Source organism: Lolium perenne, chromosome 6, assembly GCF_019359855.2.
Source record: "Lolium perenne isolate Kyuss_39 chromosome 6, Kyuss_2.0, whole genome shotgun sequence".
Classification (NCBI taxonomy): domain Eukaryota; kingdom Viridiplantae; phylum Streptophyta; class Magnoliopsida; order Poales; family Poaceae; genus Lolium; species Lolium perenne.
The window spans coordinates 125379689-125401021 of NC_067249.2; the positions used below are offsets into that span (position 1 = coordinate 125379689).

Here is a 21333-nt window from a genome sequence, read left to right on the forward strand (position 1 = left end):
GCCGCTAAGGGACATGGTTAAGCCGAGAGGATTTAAATGTTCTCTACCAGATTATGATGCCTCTCCTCTATAAATTGAGGATGCACTGCCTTTCCTTTGGTACAGACGATAATATGCTTTAGCAGGCTAAGGTTCTTCGACCCTGGTTAAATTATATGTATCTGGCATTTTTTTCTCAGTTTCACTTGAATGTGATTTTGCCAATAAGTATAACTGAAACCGGTTATGTAAATATATTTATTTGTCCTGATGTAAATATGCAACATCACATGCATCAAGATACTGTAGTTCAAATTATTCAAATTTTTAGAAAAAGAGGTCTATTTTTTTTGGAGCAACCGGCAGGAGCACTGCCTTTTCATTAAGCAAGAGGGAACAAAACGGTCCAAACTGTACAAAGAGAGGGCATTTTTAGCTTAAGGTGGTAAAATGACCAGAACCCACCATGAAAGACGAGCTACCAAAAGAAAAACTAATCCGGCTCGGCCGGGATGACCGGACCGAAACCATTTATAGAACGAACCCTTTGGAGGATATCCTCGTTAGCGATGCTTGCGACCTCAAGGTAGGTAAGACGTTGTCCAGTGAAAATGCGCCGGTTTCGTTCCTTCCATGCGTTCCAGAGTACATATAAGAACCGGCCGCTGATGCGTTTCTTATCTTTCTGCGGCTTTTCCTTTATCATGTCATTCCACCAGTCAGGTATGGATTGGAAGTCGAGGCGTCGGTCGCCGGAGGAGTCGCCATCCCAAGATTTGATAAGGTTCCAGACGGCCGCCGTGAACGAGCAGTTTCTACAAAGGTGGTCAGCTGTCTCAGGCTCGCTGAGGCACAAGGGGCATCGAGGGTCGTGAGGCCATCCTCGGATGGCAAGCATATCGGCGGTAAGGAGCTTTCCATGAAGGGCTAGCCAACCAAATGACTTGCATTTGGGCTGCGCATGTGCCGACCAAATCTTCATGGCATCGAAGCGGCCTTGGGAGCCAAGGAATTGTGCCTCATAGGCGGAGCTAGCGTTGTAGGTTGAATTGGCATTAAGCTTCCAGACGATGTTGTCCGGCGACTCTGGGCAAGGTTGATGGAGTGGACGGCCTCCCAGACGTCGATATATTGCGCGAGTTGTTGAGGCGAGTTAAGGGACGCGACAGAGTGGATCCAGTTGTTTTCGCTTAGCTCTTTGACGACCGTACGCTTCCAGACGCGAAAGAGGTCTATTTTCAAACTTTGCATAAGACTTCTATCACTCATTCTTTATGATGGACGGGCGCGGCAACGCGCGCTTTTCATGGTCTAGTAAGAAATAAGATACATAAGCTACATACTCTTTACCACACAATAGTTTTTAAGCTATTTTCCCATGAGCTATATATTGCAAAGACAAGGAATGAAATTTTAAAGGTAGCACTCAAGCAATTTACTTTGGAATGGCAGAGAAATACCACATAGTAGGTAGGTATGGTGGACACAAATGGCATAGGTTTTGGCTCAAGGATTTGGATGCACGAGAAGAATGCCCTCTCAGTACAAGGCTTTGGCTAGCAAGGTTGTTTGAAGGAAACACAAGTATGAACCGGTACAGCAAAACTTACATAAGAACATATTGCAAGCATTATAAGACTCTACACTGTCTTCCTTGTTGTTCAAACACTTCACCAGAAAATATCTAGACTTTAGAGAGACCAATCATGCAAACCAAATTTTAACAAGCTCTACAGTAGTTCTTCATTAATAGGTGCAGAGTACATGATGCAAGAGCTTAAACATGATCTATTGAGCAAAACAATTGCCAAGTATCAAATTATTCAAGACAATATACCAATTACCACATGAAGCATGTTCTGTTTCCAACCAAATAACAAAGAACGAAGCAGTTTTCAACCTTCGCCATGAACATTAAAAGTAAAGCTAAGAACACCAGTGTTCATATGAACGAGCGGAGCGTGTGTCTCTCCGAAACAAAGAATGCTAGGATCCAAATTTATTCAAACACAAACAAAAATAAAAACATACAAACGCTCCAAGTAAAGCACATAAGATGTGACGGAATAAAAATATAGTTTCACTAGAGGTGACCTGATAAGTTGTCGATGAAGAAGGGGGTGCCTTGGGCATCCCCAATCTTACATGCTTGAGTCTTCTTGAAATATGCAGGGATAAACCACGGGGGCATCCCCAAGCTTAGACTTTTCACTCTTCTTGATCATATTGTATCATCCTCCTCTCTTGATCCTTGAAAACTTCCTCCACACCAAACTCAAACCAAACTCATTAGAGGGTTAGTGCATAATCAAAATTCACATATTCAGGGGTGACATAATCATTCTTAACACTTCTGGACATTGCACAAAGCTACTGAAAATTTAATGGAACAAAGAAATCCATTCAGCATAACAAAAGAGGCAATGTGAAATAAATGGCAGAATCTGTCAAAATAGAACAGTCCGTAAAGACGAATTTTTTAGAGGCACTTAACATGCTCAGATGAAAAATCTCAAATTGAATGAAATTTGCGTACATATCTGAGTATCACTCATGAAAATTGGCAGATTTTTCTGAGTTTCCTACAGAGAGGCCTACTCAAATTCGTGACAGCAAGAAATCTGTTTCTGCGCAGTAATCCAAATCTAGTATCAGCCTAACTATCAAAGACTTCACTTGGTACAACAATGCAATAAAATAAAGATAAGGAGAGGTTGCTACAGTAGTAACAACTTCCAAGACTCAAATATAAAACAAAATTGCTGTAGTAAAATAATGGGTTGTCTCCCATAAGCGCTTTTCTTTAACGCCTTTCAGCTAGGCGCAGAAAGTGTGAATCAAGTATTATCAAGAGATGAAGCATCAACATCATAATTTGTTTTAATAATGGAATCAAAAGGTAACTTCATTATCTTTCTAGGGAAGTGTTCCATACCTTTCTTGAGAGGAAATTGATACTTAATATTCCCTTCCTTCATATCAATAATAGCACCAACAGTTCGAAGAAAAGGTCTTCCCAAAATAATAGGACAAGATGCATTGCATTCAATATCCAAGACAACAAAATCAATGGGGACAAGGTTATTGTTAACCATAATGTGAACATTATCAATTCTCCCCAAAGGTTTATTTATAGAATTATCAGCAAGATTAACATCCAAATAACAATTTTTCAATGGTGGCAAGTCAAGCATATTATAGAGTTTCTTAGGCATAACAGAAATACTTGCACCAAGATCACATAAAGCATTACAATCAAAGTCATTGACCTTCATCTTAATGATGGGCTCCCAACCATCTTCCAACTTCCTAGGAATAGAAGTTTCAAGTTTTAATTTCTCTTCTCTAGCTTTTATGAGATCATTTATAATATGTTTTGTAAAGGCCAAATTTATAGCACTAGCATTAGGACTTCTAGCAAGTTTTTGCAAGAACTTAATAACTTCAGAGATATGACAATCATCAAAATCTAAACCATTATGATCTAAAGCAATGGGATCATTGTCCCCAATATTTTGAAAATTTCAGCAGTTTTATCACAAGTAGTTTCAGCAGTTTTAGCAGTTTCAGGCAGTTTTGCACGCTTTGCATTAGGAATAGAAACATTGCTAACACCAATTATTTTACCATTGATAGTAGGAGGTTTAGCAACATGTGAAGCATCAACATTACTAGTGGTGGTAATAGTCCAAACTTTAGCTACATTATTCTCTTTAGCAAATTTTTCTTCTCTTTCCCACCTAGCATGCAATTCAGCCATCAATCTAATATTTTCATTAATTCGAACTTGGATAGCGTTTGATGTAGCAAATGACTTAATATCCTTTGTTTCATTAGGCATAACTTTCAATTTTAAAAGATCAACATCAGCAGCAAGACTATCAACCTTAGAAGCAAGAACATCAATTTTACCAAGCTTTTGTTCAACAAATTTGTTAACAGCAGTTTGTGTACTAATAAATTCTTTAAGCATGACTTCAAGACCAGGGGGTACACTCCTATTATTGTTGTAAGAATTACCATAAGAATTACCATAACCATTACTATTATTAGAAGGATATGGCCTATAGTTGTTACCAGAATTATTCCTATAAGCATTGTTGTTGAAATTATTATTTTTAATTAAGTTCACATCAACATGCTCTTCTTGAGCAACCAATGAAGCTAAAGGAACATTATTAGGATCAACATTAGATCTACCATTAACAAGCATAGACATAATAACATCAATCTTATCACTCAAGGAGGAGGTTTCTTCAACAGAATTCACCTTCTTACCTTGTGGAGTCCTTTCAGTGTGCCATTCAGAGTAATTGATCATCATATTATCAGGAAGCTTTGTTGCGGCGCCTAAAGTGATGGACATAAAAGTACCTCCAGCAGCTGAATTCAATAGGTTCCGCAAAGAAAAATTCAATCCTGCATAAAAGGTTTGGATGATCATCCAAGTAGTCAGTCCATGGGTAGGGTAATTCTTGACCAAATATTTCATTCTTTCCCATGCTTGGGCAACATGTTTGCGGTGACCCAGCATACCACTGCATGTTGTAGTATACAAGTCGTTGATATGATCTTTGTGAAGGGACTTCTTCACAAATTGCCATATCCCTCAGAGTGGTACAACAGAAACATTGCAGGTCATAACACTCCATACTTTATTACAAACATTGTCTTAACAAGTTGGTATTCTCACAGGTCCTATGAGAACACCCTAAGATACTACTTAAGTACGATTACAACTCATAACAAATATAAAGAGAGCTCAACAACTTATTTAGGTAAGTTCTACGTTGCTCGGCTCTATGATGCTATGGTGAATCACTACTCCTCCACCTCCGTGTCATCGGGTCCGTAGACTATCCCATAGTCTACTCCTTCCACTCCGCCGGTAAGATCAGGTTCCTCGTAGACCAGCTCGTAACTTCCTTCTGGTGCTCCATCGTTGATGGCCTCCACTTCCGGATCACAGTCTAGCAAGGGTGTCAAAAGAAAGTGAGTACAGAGGTACTCAGCAAGTTCTAAAAGAGTAAAAAGGTGTTTGATGCACTAGCTACGACCATTGATCAGGAAATCGCAGGTCAATGCATGTTTTGAAATCATTTCTTCAAAAGGTTGCTTTTATTATGAAAACTATGTCCGTCAGTCTTCACAGGTTGACTAGAGCTTCGTGGAGTTCCTTTCCTGCCGCGTTCGTAGTTCCCTTCCTGGAACAGGGAGTGACAGCCACAATTTGATACACTCTGCAGAGGTGCGTTAATTTTCCCATAAGAGATTCCACCCCTTTTGCCATCCGTAGGGACTTGCCCCCGTTCACACTTCCTTTGATGTGTGGCCAGGTATGAAAATCCAAGCCCACACCGCCTTCTCCGCGACTGCAAACCCACCCTTTTGTCCAACCGTACACCCCCAGTAGACTTCTCCCGATAATACGGCTTTACTCACGGTGTACTCCGGACAATCCATCATAGATCGTAGAGCTTATCATCACTAATGGATGGGGATTTAAAAGGATATCCCAACCTATTGCGGTAGTGCCTCCAACACCCCACCAGCTCTACCAATCCGTTGGCGTGCAGAAGGGAAAAGATACGACTGGCTTCCCCAGAGCCATTATAGATCTCATGGTCAACGCGGTGTGTACGGCGCTAGAATCACTGGACGGCATTGGTAATTAATCCTAGGGTGATATAACCCATGCAATGGAACCTCCACCATATCAACACATACCATGGTTCCATTGCCAGCCACATAGTCATATTCATATTTGGAAAGTAACATTTTATTTGCGATGCAGGAATGATAAGTATATAGCTTTGCATTAAAGTAGTAGAAAATAATCAAGTTGACATGAGCAAGGGTGAACTTGCCTGTGGACTACGAGATAGTGCAGTTCAATGCAGTTGATGGAACCTGGACCTCGGGTTCTGTAAGAAGCATCATTGTCCGGTAAGGATAATGTTATAAAATCCAAATAATGCAATCATGGATGTATTATTTTATGTTGAATCCCTTTACCCCACTGAGTTATAGCAATTTAGGGTTGAGTTAAGATTTATGCCTTTGGCAGTAACTTGCAGTTGATTTAAAAGTGTAAACCATTTTAATTCACATAAAGTAAAATACTTCAAAGTAAAACTACTTTACTTGGTGATTCCCTTACTCATTCCAAAAATAATTTGAAATCATAGAGTTACCTCTATAGTTTTTGGAATAAAAAGGAATATAGTATTTTTTTCTTGGAAAAAATACCTTTCTCAATAGAAATGACTTGGAATAATAGAATATCATTTTGACATGTTTGAAAATAAGTATTTGAACTTATTTGAGATTTTTCCTTGAATTTTAAATACAAGGAAATAATAGTTTAAAATTCCAAGTTATTATTTAAATTCTTCAAATTCATAATTTTGAATTTGTTTCTTAAATTCTATTTCATATTTTATTCTGGTTAAGATTTATTTTTCATTCACTAATCCAATTTTTAATGGATTTTTAGAGTTGTATTTTATTTATTAAAAATTGGTGAAATTCTGGCCTTTTCTAAATTGTTAAAAGACCAAAATGCCCTTGGCCCCTATTGGGCCAGCCCACTTAACTAAGGCCCAGGGACAACCCATTAAGGCTTGTCCCATTATGGCTCGGTGACGCCGAAGCGGCCCACCTCGCTCCCTCACTGTCTCTCTCACGCGCTCGTCTCTAACCCTAACTCTCTCGCGACGCCTGTGGCGATGGCGTCACCGCCATGGCCGCCGCCTTGCTCCGGCCAGCTCCGTACTCCCCTACCATAGCCACCTACCAAATCGGGACCGCCGCGAGACGATCTACCGATCTGTCCGCGTGGTTTCCCCCATCTCTTCCTCTCCTGGCGAATCGCCCCTCTCTGGATCTCGTGGAGAATCGCCTCTTGCGATTGGCGATCTTCGACGACCTCTCGTCCTCGCCATCGACGTGCGCGCCACTGAGACTGACCTGGCGCGGGTGCTGCTCGCAGTACCTGTGCCGTCGTCTCTGGTGCTCTATTACGGTGGTGTGTTCGTGTTCGCCGGCGTAACGTTGGCGCCTACCCTGGCTTTGCAGCTGCTTTGGCCGCGCGAGCACTGCCTCGCCATGCCCTAGCTTCTGCCACCAGGCGCGTGTAAGTAATCTTCACCTCCTCCTTCTCTTCTCCATGCCTGAGCGCCTCCCTTGCTACTATACTTCTTCCTCCTCATGTTCTGTTGCTCTCTGGTGGTCCTGTGATCACACAGAGCTCTGCCATGGTTGCTTAATCTTCCTATGCTTCTATTTACTGCAAGCTCATGGCCAAATCACCAGTTTCTGGTACTGGCCAGTGTTGCTTTGCTTTCTATACATGCTCTGTTTGCTTATCTGTTGCTCCTAGCATGCTCTGTTCTTGCAATGCTCTGCTGTGCTTGCTTATGAGCTTGCTATGCCATGTTGTACTTGCTTATGGGCTTGCTTGTTCTTACTGGCATGTTATACTTGCTTGTCTAGGTGTACTGTGGTGCATCAGTGACACTTGTGAGTGCCAGTGGTGCTTGTGAAGTGCCTCTGTGCTTCCTGTGTAAGCTAATGATCCATTGGATCAACCATTGCTTGTTGGCTAGCTTATCTGTGTGGCTTGACTTGATTCAATTGATCCATTTGATCAATTAAATGTCAGTGATGGCTTATTGATTAATTCTGTGGCTAAGTGATTCATTTTTCTTGTTGATGCTGATGCTCAAACATCACTATGCTACTGCTTACTTGTGCTATTGCTTATTCAAGCTTACTGGACTTAATCCAGTGGCTATGATGCAGTGATTGGTGCCATGTTGCCCTACAGTGTGCTACTGTCAATAATTAGTATGGATCTGTGATAAATTCATGCTTGAGTTAAATTGATTCATAGTGAACTGCTTATGAAGTGATGATTTAAATGTCTTGCTTGTATATGAATTGGCTATTCATGATTGTTTAGCGAGCAAATGAATCTGAATCCATTTCTGGATAATGATGTGCTATAGTTGGCTTTCTTTTAAATGGTGCTAAGTGTGATGTGACCTCAGTAGCCTTGCTACTGATTGGTTGCTCACCTATTTGATTGGATCTTGTGGCTACTCAACCTTTGCTTGCATATTTGGGAATCATACTAGATATAAATGCCAATATGCTTGCCTGATGAAATCTAGGGTTTACTGATGGTTACTAGCTTAGGATTTACTGTGTAGTCTGTATTAGCTGCTAATCCTTGCAACACATCTACTGGTGCTATCTGTGCATATGATCTTGCTAGTGTGTGCATCTATGCATGATTGCTAGCTTCTGTGCTCAAGATTTGTATCTAGATGATTTCCATTTTTAGTGACTTTTAGACTGGCAGTAATCCTTAGTGAAAACCAAGTGATGATCTACCCATTTGAGCATCTGCTCAATCCCATGACTATGTCATGCAAATTGTATGGATCAGATCCATTGGATCTGTCCAGGAACTTGGTATACCTTGTTCCAGCTCCTAGAGTGAAATATTTGGTTGTTGCAGACTTGGGGTTTTGTGCACAGCCCTTCACCTCCAGATTCTGGTTGATCTTCTCAGGTGATACGTCTCTGACGTATCGATAATTTCTTATGTTCCATGCCACATTATTGATGATATCTACATGTTTTATGCATACTTTATGTCATATTTATGCATTTTCCGGCACTAACCTATTGACGAGATGCCGAAGGGCGATTCTTTGTTTTCTGCTGTTTTTGGTTTCAGAAATCCTAGTAAGGAAATATTCTCGGAATCGGACGAAATCAACGCCCAGCATCTTAGGATTGCATGAAGCTTCCAGAACACCCGAGAGCCGCCAGAGGAGAGCCACATGGGCCCACACATGGGGCTGGCGCGGCCAGGCTAGGGCCCGCGCCACCCTATTGTGTGGCGGCTCCGTACCCCCTCCAACTCCGCCTCTTCGCCTATTTAAGCCTCCCTGACCTAAATCTTCGATACAGAAAAGTCACGGTACGAGAAACCTTCCAGAGCCGCCGCCATCGCGAAGCCAAGATCTGGGGGACAGGAGTCTCTGTTCCGGCACGCCGCCGGGACGGGGAAGTGCCCCCGGAAGGCTTCTCCATCGACACCACCGCCATCTTCATCAACGCTGCTGTCTCCCATGAGGAGGGAGTAGTTCTCCATCGAGGCTAAGGGCTGTACCGGTAGCTATGTGGTTAATCTCTCTCCTATGTACTTCAATACAATAATCTCATGAGCTGCCTTACATGATTGAGATTCATATGATGATGCTTGTAATCTAGATGTCGTTATGCTAGTCAAGTGGATTTTACTTATGTGATCTCCGGAGACTCCTTGTCCCACGTGTGTAAAGGTGACAGTGTGTGCACCGTGTGGGTCTCTTAGGCTATATTTCACAGAATACTTATTCACTGTTATGAATGGCATAGTGAAGTGCTTATTTATATCTCTTTATGATTGCAATGTGTTTTGTATCACTATTCATCTATGTGCTACTCTAGTGATGTTATTAAAGTAGTTTATTCCTCCTGCACGGTGTAATGGTGATAGTGTGTGCATCGTGTAGTACTTGGCGTAGGCTATGATTGTGATCTCTTGTAGATTATGAAGTTAACTATTGCTATGATAGTATTGATGTGATCTATGCCTCCTTTCGTAGCGTGAAGGTGACAGTGTGCATGCTATGTTAGTACTTGGTATGGTTATGTTGATCTGTTGTGCACTCTAAGGTTATTTAAATATGAACATCGAATATTGTGGAGCTTGTTAACTCCGGCATTGAGGGTTCGTGTAATCCTACACAGTTAGTGGTGTTCATCATCCAACAAGAGGGTGTAGAGTCTAGCATCTATCTATTTGTTCTGTTATGTGATCAATGTTGAGAGTGTCCACTAGTGAAAGTATGATCCCTAGGCCTTGTTCCTAAATACTGCTATCGCTGCTTGTTTACTGTTTTACTGCATCTCTACTGTGCGCAATATTACCACCATCAACCACACGCTAGTCCTGGACAGCAAAGCACTTTTCTGGTGCCGTTGCTACTACTCATATTTATTCATACCACATGTATTTCACTATCTCTTCGCCAAACTAGTGCACCTATTAGGTGTGTTGGGGACACAAGAGACTTCTTGCTTTGTGGTTGCAGGGTTGCATGAGAAGGATATCTTTGACCTCTTCCTCCCTGAGTTCGATAAACCTTGGGTGATCCACTTAAGGGAAACTTGCTGCTGTTCTACAAACCTCTGCTCTTGGAGGCCCAACATTGTCTACGAGAATAGAAGCACCCGTAGACATCAAGCACTTTTCTGGCGCCGTTGCCGGGGAGGAAAGGTAAAAGGTACTCACACTCCGGATCTCGGCAACTAAGATATTTTCCGCCGTTGTAAGTACTCGAAGCTATTTCCTTTAGATCCTGCAATTGCATCTTTTTGTTTCTTGTTTACACTAGTTAGGCATAATGGAAAACAACAAAAATATGAGAGATCTTTATGAACTTTATGTTGAATTAGGACATGATGTGTTTGAAGAGAGAATTAAAAAACCCATGGAACTTTATATGCATGCTAATGGGAATGTTATTAATATGAATGCTTTGAACACTATTGTTGCTAATGCTATGGAAAATTCTAAGCTTGGGGAAGCTGGTTTTGATGAGCATGATCTTTTTAGTCCCCCAAGCATTGAGGAGAAAATTTACTTTGATGATACTTTGCCTCCTATTTATGATGATTATAATGATAGTAGTCTTTTGGTGCCGCCTACTATGGAGAGTACATTTTATGATGATTATACTATGCCTCCTACACTTGATGAGAATAATAATGATAGCTACTTTGTTGAATTTGCTCCCACTATTACTAATAAAATTGATTATGCTTATGATGGGAGTAGTAATAATTTTATGCATGAGACTCATGATAAGAATGCTTTATGTGATAGTTATATTGTTGAGTTTGCTCATGATGCTACCAAAAGTTATTATGAGAGAGGAAAATATGGTTGTAGAAATTTTCATGTTACTAAAACACCTCTCTATATGCTTAAAATCTTGAAGTTGCACTTGTTTTATCTTTCTATGCTTGTTGCATTATGCTTCTTGAATTTGTTTATTTACAAGATTCCTATGCATAGGAAGCATGTTAGACTTAAATGTGTTTTGAATTTGCTTCTTGATGCTCTCTTTTGCTTCAACTACTATTTCTTGCGAGTGCATCATTAAAACTGCTGAGCCCATCTTAATGGCTATAAAGAAAGAACTTCTTGGGAGATAACCCATGTGTTTATTTTACTACAGCAATTTTGTTTTATATTTGAGTCTTGGAAGTTGTTACTACTGTAGCAACCTCTCCTTATCTTATTTTTATTGCATTGTTGTGCCAAGTAAAGTCTTTGATAGTAAGGTTCATACTAGATTTGGATTACTGCACAGAAACAGATTTCTTGCTATCACGAATCTAGGCCTAATTCTCTGTAGGTAACTCAGAAAATTATGCCAATTTACGTGAGTGATCCTCAGATATGTACGCAACTTTCATTAAATTTGAGCATTTTCATTTGAGCAAGTCTGGTGCCTCTTTAAAATTCGTCTTTACGGACTGTTCTGTTTTGACAGATTCTGCCTTTTATTTCGTATTGCCTCTTTTGCTATGTGGGATGGATTTCTTTGTTCCATTGACTTCCAGTAGCTTTGCGCAATGTCCAGAAGTGTTAAGAATGATTGTGTCACCTCTGAACATGTGAATTTTTGATTACGCACTAACCCTCTAATGAGTTTGTTTTGAGTTTGGTGTGGAGGAAGTTTTCAAGGGTCAAGAAAGGAGGATGATACAATATGATCAAGGAGAGTGAAAGCTCTAAGCTTGGGGATGCCCCCGGTGGTTCATCCCTGCATATTTCAAGAATACTCAAGCGTCTAAGCTTGGGGATGCCCAAGGCATCCCCTTCTTCATCGACAAATTATCAGGTTCCTCCCTTGAAACTATATTTTTATTCGGTCACATCTTATGTGCTTTACTTGGAGCGTCTGTTTGTTTTTGTTTTTGTTTGAATAAATGATTGTGTGGGAGAGAGACACGCTCCGCTGGTTCATATGAACACATGTGTTCTTAGCTTTTAATTTTCATGGCGAAGGTTGAAACTGCTTCGTTAATTGTTATATGGTTGGAAACGGGAAATGCTACATGTAGTAATTGGTATGATGTCTTGAATAACTTGATACTTGGCAATTGTTGTGCTCATGTTTAAGCTCTTGCATCATATACTTTGCACCTATTAATGAAGAAATACATAGAGCTGGTTAAAATTTGGTTTGCATGATTGGTCTCTCTAAAGGTCTAGATATTTTCTAGTAAGGGTTTGAACAACAAGGAAGACAATGTATAGTCTTATAATGCTTGCAATATGTTCTTATGTGAGTTTTGCTGTACTAGTTCATACTTGTGTTTGCTTCAAACAACCTTGCTAGCCTAAGCCTTGTACTGAGAGGGAATACTTCTCGTGCATCCAAATCCTTGAGCCAAACACTATGCCATTTGTGTCCACCATACCTACCTACTACATGGTATTTCCTTCCATTCCAAGTAAATAATTCATGTGCTACCTTTAAACCTTCAAAATGCTTCTCAATTTGTGTTAATGTTTTATAGCTCATGAGGAAGTATGTGGTGTTTATCTTTCAACCTTGTCATTTACTCTTGACGGACTTTCATAATGGACTAGTGGCACATCCGCTTATCCAATAATTTTGCAAAAAGAGCTTGCAATGGGGTTCCCAGCCCCGATTAATCAAACTTCATTAATAATTCTCTTCACATGTTTTGCTCTGACTCATCAGTAAGCAACTTAATTTTGCAAATAGACACTCCTCCATGGTATGAGATTGATGGAAGGCACCCGAGGATTCGGTTAGCCATGGCTTGTGTAAGCAAAGGTTGGGGGAGTGTCACCCATAATAAAACTAAAGTACATGTGTAAACAAAAGAGAAGAGGGATGATCTACCTTGCTGGTAGAAATAACGTCCTTCATGGGAGCCGCTCTTGAAAGTCTGGTTGGCGAGGTAGTTAGAGTGCCCACTACCATTCGTTGACAACAACAAACACCTCTAAAAAATTTACTTTTATGCTCTCTTTGTGTTTTCAAAATAAAAGCTCTAGCACATGATTTAATCCCTGCTTCCCTCTGCGAAGGGCCATTCTTTTACTTTATGTTGAGTCAGTTTACCTATTTCCTTCCATCCTAGAAGCAAACACTTGTGTTAACTGTGCATTGATTCCTACATACTTGCCTATTGCACTTGTTATATTACTTTGCATTGACACTATCCATGAGATATACATGTTACAAGTTGAAAGCAACCGCTGAAACTTAATCTTCCATTGTGTTGCTTCAATGCCTTTACTTTGAATTTATTGCTTTATGAGTTAACTCTTATGCAAGACTTATTGATGCTTGTCTTGAAAGTACTATTCATGAAAAGTCTTTGCTTTATGATTCATTTTTTTACTCATGTCATTTACCATTGCTTTGATCGCTGCATTCATTACATGTGCTTACAATAGTATGATCAAGGTTATGATGGCATGTCACTCCAGAAATTATCTTTGTTATCGTTTACCTACTCGGGACGAGCAGGAACTAAGCTTGGGGATGCTGATACGTCTCCGACGTATCGATAATTTCTTATGTTCCATGCCACATTATTGATGATATCTACATGTTTTATGCATACTTTATGTCATATTTATGCATTTTCCGGCACTAACCTATTGACGAGATGCCGAAGGGCCAGTTGTTGTTTTCTGCAGTTTTTGGTTTCAGAAATCCTAATAAAGAAATATTCTCGGAATCGGACGAAATCAACGCCCAGCATCTTAGGATTGCATGAAGCTTCCAGAACACCCGAGAGCCACCAGAGGAGAGCCACAGGGGGCCCACACATGGGGCTGGCGCGGCCAGGCTAGGGCCCGCGCCACCCTATTGTGTGGTGGCTCCGTACCCCCTCTGACTCCGCCTCTTCGCCTATTTAAGCCTCCCTGACCTAAATCTTCGATACGGAAAAGCCACGGTACGAGAAACCTTCCAGAGCCGCCGCCATCGCGAAGCCAAGATCTGGGGGACAGGAGTATCTGTTCCGGCACGCCGCCGGGACGGGGAAGTGCCCCCGGAAGGCTTCTCCATCGACACCACCGCCATCTTCATCAACGCTGCTGTCTCCCATGAGGAGGGAGTAGTTCTCCATCGAGGCTAAGGGCTGTACCGGTAGCTATGTGGTTAATCTCTCTCCTATGTACTTCAATACAATAATCTCATGAGCTGTCTTACATGATTGAGATTCATATGATGATGCTTGTAATCTAGATGTCGTTATGCTAGTCAAGTGGATTTTACTTATGTGATCTCTGGAGACTCCTTGTCCCACGTGTGTAAAGGTGACAGTGTGTGCACTGTGTGGGTCTCTTAGGCTATATTTCACAGAATACTTATTCACTGTTATGAATGGCATAGTGAAGTGCTTATTTATATCTCTTTATGATTGCAATGTGTTTTGTATCACTATTCATCTATGTGCTACTCTAGTGATGTTATTAAAGTAGTTCATTCCTCCTGCACGGTGTAATGGTGATAGTGTGTGCATCGTGTAGTACTTGGCGTAGGCTATGATTGTGATCTCTTGTAGATTATGAAGTTAACTATTGCTATGATAGTATTGATGTGGTCTATGCCTCCTTTCGTAGCGTGAAGGTGACAGTGTGCATGCTATGTTAGTACTTGGTATGGTTATGTTGATTTGTTGTGCACTCTAAGGTTATTTAAATATGAACATCGAATATTGTGGAGCTTGTTAACTCCGGCATTGAGGGTTCGTGTAATCCTACACAGTTAGTGGTGTTCATCATCCAACAAGAGGGTGTAGAGTCTAGCATCTATCTATTTGTTCTGTTATGTGATCAATGTTGAGAGTGTCCACTAGTGAAAGTATGATCCCTAGGCCTTGTTCCGAAATACTGCTATCGCTGCTTGTTTACTGTTTTACTGCATCTCTACTGTGCGCAATATTACCACCATCAACCACACGCCAGTCCTGGACAGCAAAGCACTTTTCTAATGCCGTTGCTACTGCTCATATTTATTCATACCACCTGTATTTCACTATCTCTTCGCCAAACTAGTGCACCTATTAGGTGTGTTGGGGACACAAGAGACTTCTTGCTTTGTGGTTGCAGGGTTGCATGAGAAGGATATCTTTGACCTCTTCCTCCCTGAGTTCGATAAACCTTGGGTGATCCACTTAAGGGAAACTTGCTGCTGTTCTACAAACCTCTGCTCTTGGAGGCCCAACACTGTCTACAAGAATAGAAGCACCCGTAGACATCATCAGGTCACCATGATTCCTGGTGATGAGTGGTTGTGTGTTTGTTCTGTTCTTGAGTATGAACTGGATGAACTTGTGTTGGCTCTAGCTTCACCCTTACCTGGTGAATTATCTTATCTGGTCGACTGTCATGGTTCTAGGGTTTGTGTTCTATTTATATGATCCCTACTTGTACTCTGGCCATGACACACAAGGCCTGGTTACTTTGTGACTCATCCCTTGCATTGCCTTGCTGTTGCTTGGTTAGCAACAGCCCTCATATGCTGAAACTTGAGCCCCTGTGGCTGCTCAGTTTTGGTCTGCCTGTGCCTATCTTGTGCTGTCCAGGGATTTGGACAAGCACAAGTGTGCAGTGACAATGTTCACTGTCCAAACTGAATTTCTGTGATTTGTGCTAACTGTCCAAACTGAATTTTCTAACACTTACATTCTGGTCTAGCACTTGTTATTTATTTTGCAGGTTTGAAGTGAATTATGGCCAGAAGATCATCTTCAAGTCATTTAGTCTAGGTTTTAGTTTAGAACAAACTTGTAATTTCCCTTTTTATTTCTGTTTATTATTTCTCAATTCTTGTATCAAGAATATTGTAAAGACTTTGTAATTTGTGTTATGTATCAATAAAGCTCAAGTTTTTTTTATGAGCTTTTATCTTATGTAATGTTTATATTCTTGATTAAATATTGTATTTGATATTCAATTTGAAATTCAAAGTCATTTGAATTTATAAGTTGTGTTTGAATTATGAATTCATTATTTATGTTGTGTGATGCTTATTGCTAAATGTGATAACACTTGTCAAATGCAATCATTCCCCAAATCAATAAGATACAAAAGAGATAATGTCGAAATTTCCCTAACTCACATTGCCTAACCCTAAGTGCAAAATGAGAGAGAACCTCGATCCCTCTTAGGTTTAGTTGCAATAAGGCGCGAAAATTTCCCCCATTTTGCGATGAAATGCACATCCCATTTCTAAATCTACCCTTCATTGTTCCTATGTTCTGGGTTATTACAGCCTCTCCCCCTTAATAGAAACTTCGTCCCGAAGTTAAGATTGGTACCTGAACATCTCGGGGTAAGACTTCCTGAGTTCTTCTTCCATCTCCCAAGTTGCTTCTCGCTCAGGATGATGTTGCCATTGAACTTTGCAGTATTTGATTGCTCTGTTTCTTAACTTCTTCCATTGTACTTCTAGGATCTTTTCCGGTCTTTCCACATAAGTTAGGTCAGATTGTAATTCTATTTCTTGATATGTGATAGGATCATCCGGTGCCTTCAAACACTTTCTGAGTTGTGATACATGAAACACATTGTGAACTTGACTTAGTTGCGCTGGTAATTCCAACTCAAAAGCTGTTCCTCGATTTTGACTGAGTATCTGCTGCGCGTAGTTGACGTATGTCTTTCCGTTCAACACGCGTCCATTGGGAACCCCAAGAGGAAGGTGTGATGCGTACAACAGCAAGTTTCCCTCAGTAAGAAACCAAGGTTTATCGAACCAGTAGGAGCCAAGAAGTACGTTGAAGGTTGATGGCGGCGAGATGTAGTGCGGCGCAACACCAGGGATTCCGGCGCCAACGTGGAACCTGCACAACACAACCAAAGTACTTTGCCCCAACGAAACAGTGAGGTTGTCAATCTCACCGGCTTGCTGTAACAAAGGATTAGATGTATAGTGTGGATGATGATTGTTTGCAGAAAATAGTATAACAAGTATTGCAGTAGATTGTATTCGATGTAAAGAATGGACCGGGGTCCACAGTTCACTAGAGGTGTCTCTCCCATAAGATAAATAGCATGTTGGGTGAACAAATTACAGTTGAGCAATTGACAAATAGAGAGGGCATGACCATGCACATACATGATATGATGAGTATAGTGAGATTTAATTGGGCATTACGACAAAGTACATAGACCGCTATCCAGCATGCATCTATGCCTAAAAAGTCCACCTTCAGGTTATCATCCGAACCCCTTCCAGTATTAAGTTGCAAACAACAGACAATTGCATTAAGTATGGTGTGTAATGTAATCAATAACTACATCCTCGGACATAGCATCAATGTTTTATCCCTAGTGGCAACAGCACATCCACAACCTTAGAACTTTCTATCCCTGTCCCAGATTTAATGGAGGCATGAACCCACTATCGAGCATAAATACTCCCTCTTGGAGTTAAGAGTAAAAACTTGGCCAGAGCCTCTACTAATAACGGAGAGCATGCAAGATCATAAACAACACATAGGTAATAGATTGATAATCAACATAACATAGTATTCTCTATCCATCGGATCCCAACAAACACAACATATAGCATTACAGATAGATGATCTTGATCATGTTAGGCAGCTCACAAGACCCGACAATGAAGCACATAAGGAGAAGACGACCATCTAGCTACTGCAATGGACCCATAGTCCAGGGGTGAACTACTCACTCATCACTCCGGAGGCGACCATGGCGGTGAAGAGTCCTCCGGGAGATGATTCCCCTCTCCGGCAGGGTGCCGGAGGCGATCTCCTGAATCCCCCGAGATGGGATTGGCGGCGGCGGCGTCTCTGGAAGGTTTTCCGTATCGTGGCTCTCGGTACTGGGGGTTTCGCGACGAAGACTATATGTTGGCGGAAGGGCAGGTCAGGAGGCGTCACGGGGGCCCCACACAACAGGGCCGCGCGGGCCCCCCTTGGGCCACGCCGCCCTACTGTGGCGGCGCCCCGTGGCCCCACTTCGTCTCCTCTTCGGTCTTCTGGAAGCTTCATGGCAAAATAGGCCCCTGTGCGTTGATTTCGTCCAATTCCGAGAATATTTCCTTACTAGCATTTCTAAAACCAAAAACAGCAGAAAACAACAACTGGTTCTTCGGCATCTCGTTAATAGGTTAGTGCCGGAAAATGCATAAATATGACATAAAGTATGCATAAAACATGTAGATATCATCAATAATGTGGCATGGAACATAAGAAATTATCGATACGTGGGAGACGTATCAGCATCCCCAAGCTTAGTTTCTGCTCGTCCCGAGCAGGTAAACGATAACAAAGATAATTTCTGGAGTGACATGCCATCATAACCTTGATCATACTATTGTAAGCACATGTAATGAATGCAGCGATCAAAACAATGGTAATGACTGAGTAAACAAATGAATCATGTAGCAAAGACTTTTCATGAATAGTACTTCAAGACAAGCATCAATAATTCTTGCATAAGAGTTAACTCATAAAGCAATAAATCAAAGTAAAGGTATTGAAGCAACACAAAGGAAGATTAAGTTTCAGCGGTTGCTTTCAACTTGTAACATGTATATCTCATGGATATTGTCAATGTAAAGTAATATAACAAGTGAAATATGCAAGTATGTAGGAATCAATGCACAGTTCACACAAGTGTTTGCTTCTTGAGGTGGAGAGAAATAGGTGAACTGACTCAACATAGAAGTAAAAGAAAGGCCCTTCACAGAGGGAAGCATTGATTGCTATATTTGTGCTAGAGCTTTAGTTTTGAAAACAAGAAACAATTTTGTCAACGGTAGTAATAAAGCATATGTGTCATGTAAATTATATCTTACAAGTTGCAAACCTCATGCATAGTATACTAATAGTGCCCGCACCTTGTCCTAATTAGCTCGGATTACCTGGATTATCATTGCAATACACATGTTTTAACCAAGTGTCACAAAGGGGTACCTCTATGCCGCCTGTACAAAGGTCTAAGGAGAAAGCTCGCATTGGATTTCTCGCTTTTGATTATTCTCAACTTAGACATCCATACCGGGACAACATAGACAACAGATAATGGACTCCTCTTTAATGCATAAGCATTTAGCAACAATTAATATTATCATATGAGATTGAGGATATTTGTCCAAAACTGAAACTTCCACCATGGATCATGGCTTTAGTTAGCGGCCCAATGTTCTTCTCTAACATTATGCATGCTCTAACCATTCTAGCGGCAAATCTCCCTTACTTCAGACAAGACGGACATGCATAGCAACTCACATGATATTCAACAAAGAGTAGTTGATGGCGTCCCCAGGAACATGGTTATCGCACAACAAGCAACTTAATAAGAGATAAAGTGCATAAGTACATATTCAATACCACAATAGTTTTTAGGCTATTTGTCCCATGAGCTATATATTGTAAAGGCGAAGAATAGAAATTTTAAAGGTAGCACTCAAGCAATTTACTTTGGAATGGCGGAGAAATACCATGTAGTAGGTAGGTATGGTGGACACAAATGGCATAGTGGTTGGCTCAAGGATTTGGATGCATGAGAAGTATTCCCTCTCGATACAAGGTTTAGGCTAGCAAGGTTATTTGAAACAAACACAAGGATGAAGCGGTGCAGCAAAACTCACATAAAAGACATATTGTAAACATTATAAGACTCTACACCGTCTTCCTTGTTGTTCAAACTCAATACTAGAAATTATCTAGACCTTAGAGAGACCAATTATGCAAACCAAATTTTAGCAAGCTCTATGTATTTCTTCATTAATGGGTGCAAAGTATATGATGCAAGAGCTTAAACATGAGCACAACAATTGCCAAGTATCACATTATCCAAGACATTTTAGAATTACTACACGTAGCATTTCCCGATTCCAACCATATAACAATTTAACGAAGAAGATTCAACCTTCGCCATGAATACTATGAGTAAAGCCTAAGGACATATTTGTCCATATGCAACAGCGGAGCGTGTCTCTCTCCCACACAATGAATGCTAGGATCCAACTTTATTCAAACAAAACAAAAACAAAAACAAACCGACGCTCCAAGCAAAATGCATAAGATGTGATGGAATAAAAATATAGTTTCACTAGAGGAACCTGATAATGTTGTCGATGAAGAAGGGGATGCCTTGGGCATCCCCAAGCTTAGAAGCTTGAGTCTTCTTAAATATGCAGGGGTGAACCACCGGGGCATCCCCAAGCTTAGAGCTTTCACTCTACTTGATCATATTGTATCATCCTCCTCTCTTGATCCTTGAAAACTTCCTCCACACCAAACTCAAAACAACTCATTAGAGGGTTAGTGCACAATTAAAATTTACATGTTCAGAGGTGACATAATCATTCTTAACACTTCTGGACATTGCACAAAGCTACTGAAAGTCAATGGAATCGAAAAATCCATCAAGCATATCAAAACAGGCAATGCGAAATAAAAAGGCAGAATCTGTCAAAACAGAACAGTTCGTAAAGACGAATTTTATTTAGGCACCAGACTTGCTCAAATGAAAATGCTAAAATTGAATGAAAGTTGCGTACATATCTGAGGATCACTCACGTAAATTGGCATAATTTCTGAGTTACCTACAGAGAATTAGGCCCAGATTCGTGACAGCAAAGAAATCTGTTTCTGCGCAGTAATCCAAATCTAGTATGAACCTTACTATCAACGACTTTACTTGGCACAACAATGCACAAAACTAAGATAAGGAGAGGTTGCTACAGTAGTAACAACTTCCAAGACTCAAATATAAAATAAAAGTGCTGTAGTAAAAACATGGGTTGTCTCCCATAAGCGCTTTTCTTTAACGCCTTTCAGCTAGGCGCAGAAAGTGTATATCAAGTATTATCAAGAGATGATGCATCAACATTACCTTGGGCTTTACCCTTACCTTTCTTGTTCTTTTTCTTACTCTTTGATTTAGGGAATATATGTCTACCCCCCGGTGTAGAGGTGAATTTTAGGGTGCCTTCTCCCATATCTATGACTGCTCCCAATAGTTTCAGCAGGGATCTTCCGAGTGTGATTTGTCCTGTTCCTGCACATTCAATAACAAGATAATCAATGGATATTGTTCTTCCAAGAATGGTTGTATGCACACTCGCAGCTATTCCCTTAGGAATTATAACAGAGTTATCAATTTCTCCTATAAATGATGCTAGAGTACCCGGCCAACCAGCCCATCCAAAGGGGCAAATCAATCTGGGTCACACGTTTGCCTCTGCACAGTAAATC

The 21333-nt window shown here is 40.7% G+C and overlaps 1 protein-coding gene across 1 annotated transcript; it reads right to left on the reverse strand.

The window, feature by feature from the left end:
* Positions 1-472: 472 nt before the first annotated feature.
* LOC139832494 (uncharacterized) lies at positions 473-961 on the reverse strand. The gene has a single exon (XM_071822268.1). The coding sequence runs from the start codon at positions 959-961 to the stop codon at positions 473-475; it is 489 nt and encodes a 162-aa protein (XP_071678369.1).
* Between the last annotated feature and the right edge of the window lie 20372 nt (positions 962-21333).

Bases quoted from the DNA above. Each gene is read 5' to 3' on its own strand.
- LOC139832494 (XM_071822268.1), bottom strand. From the start codon at position 961: ATGAAGATTTGGTCGGCACATGCGCAGCCCAAATGCAAGTCATTTGGT.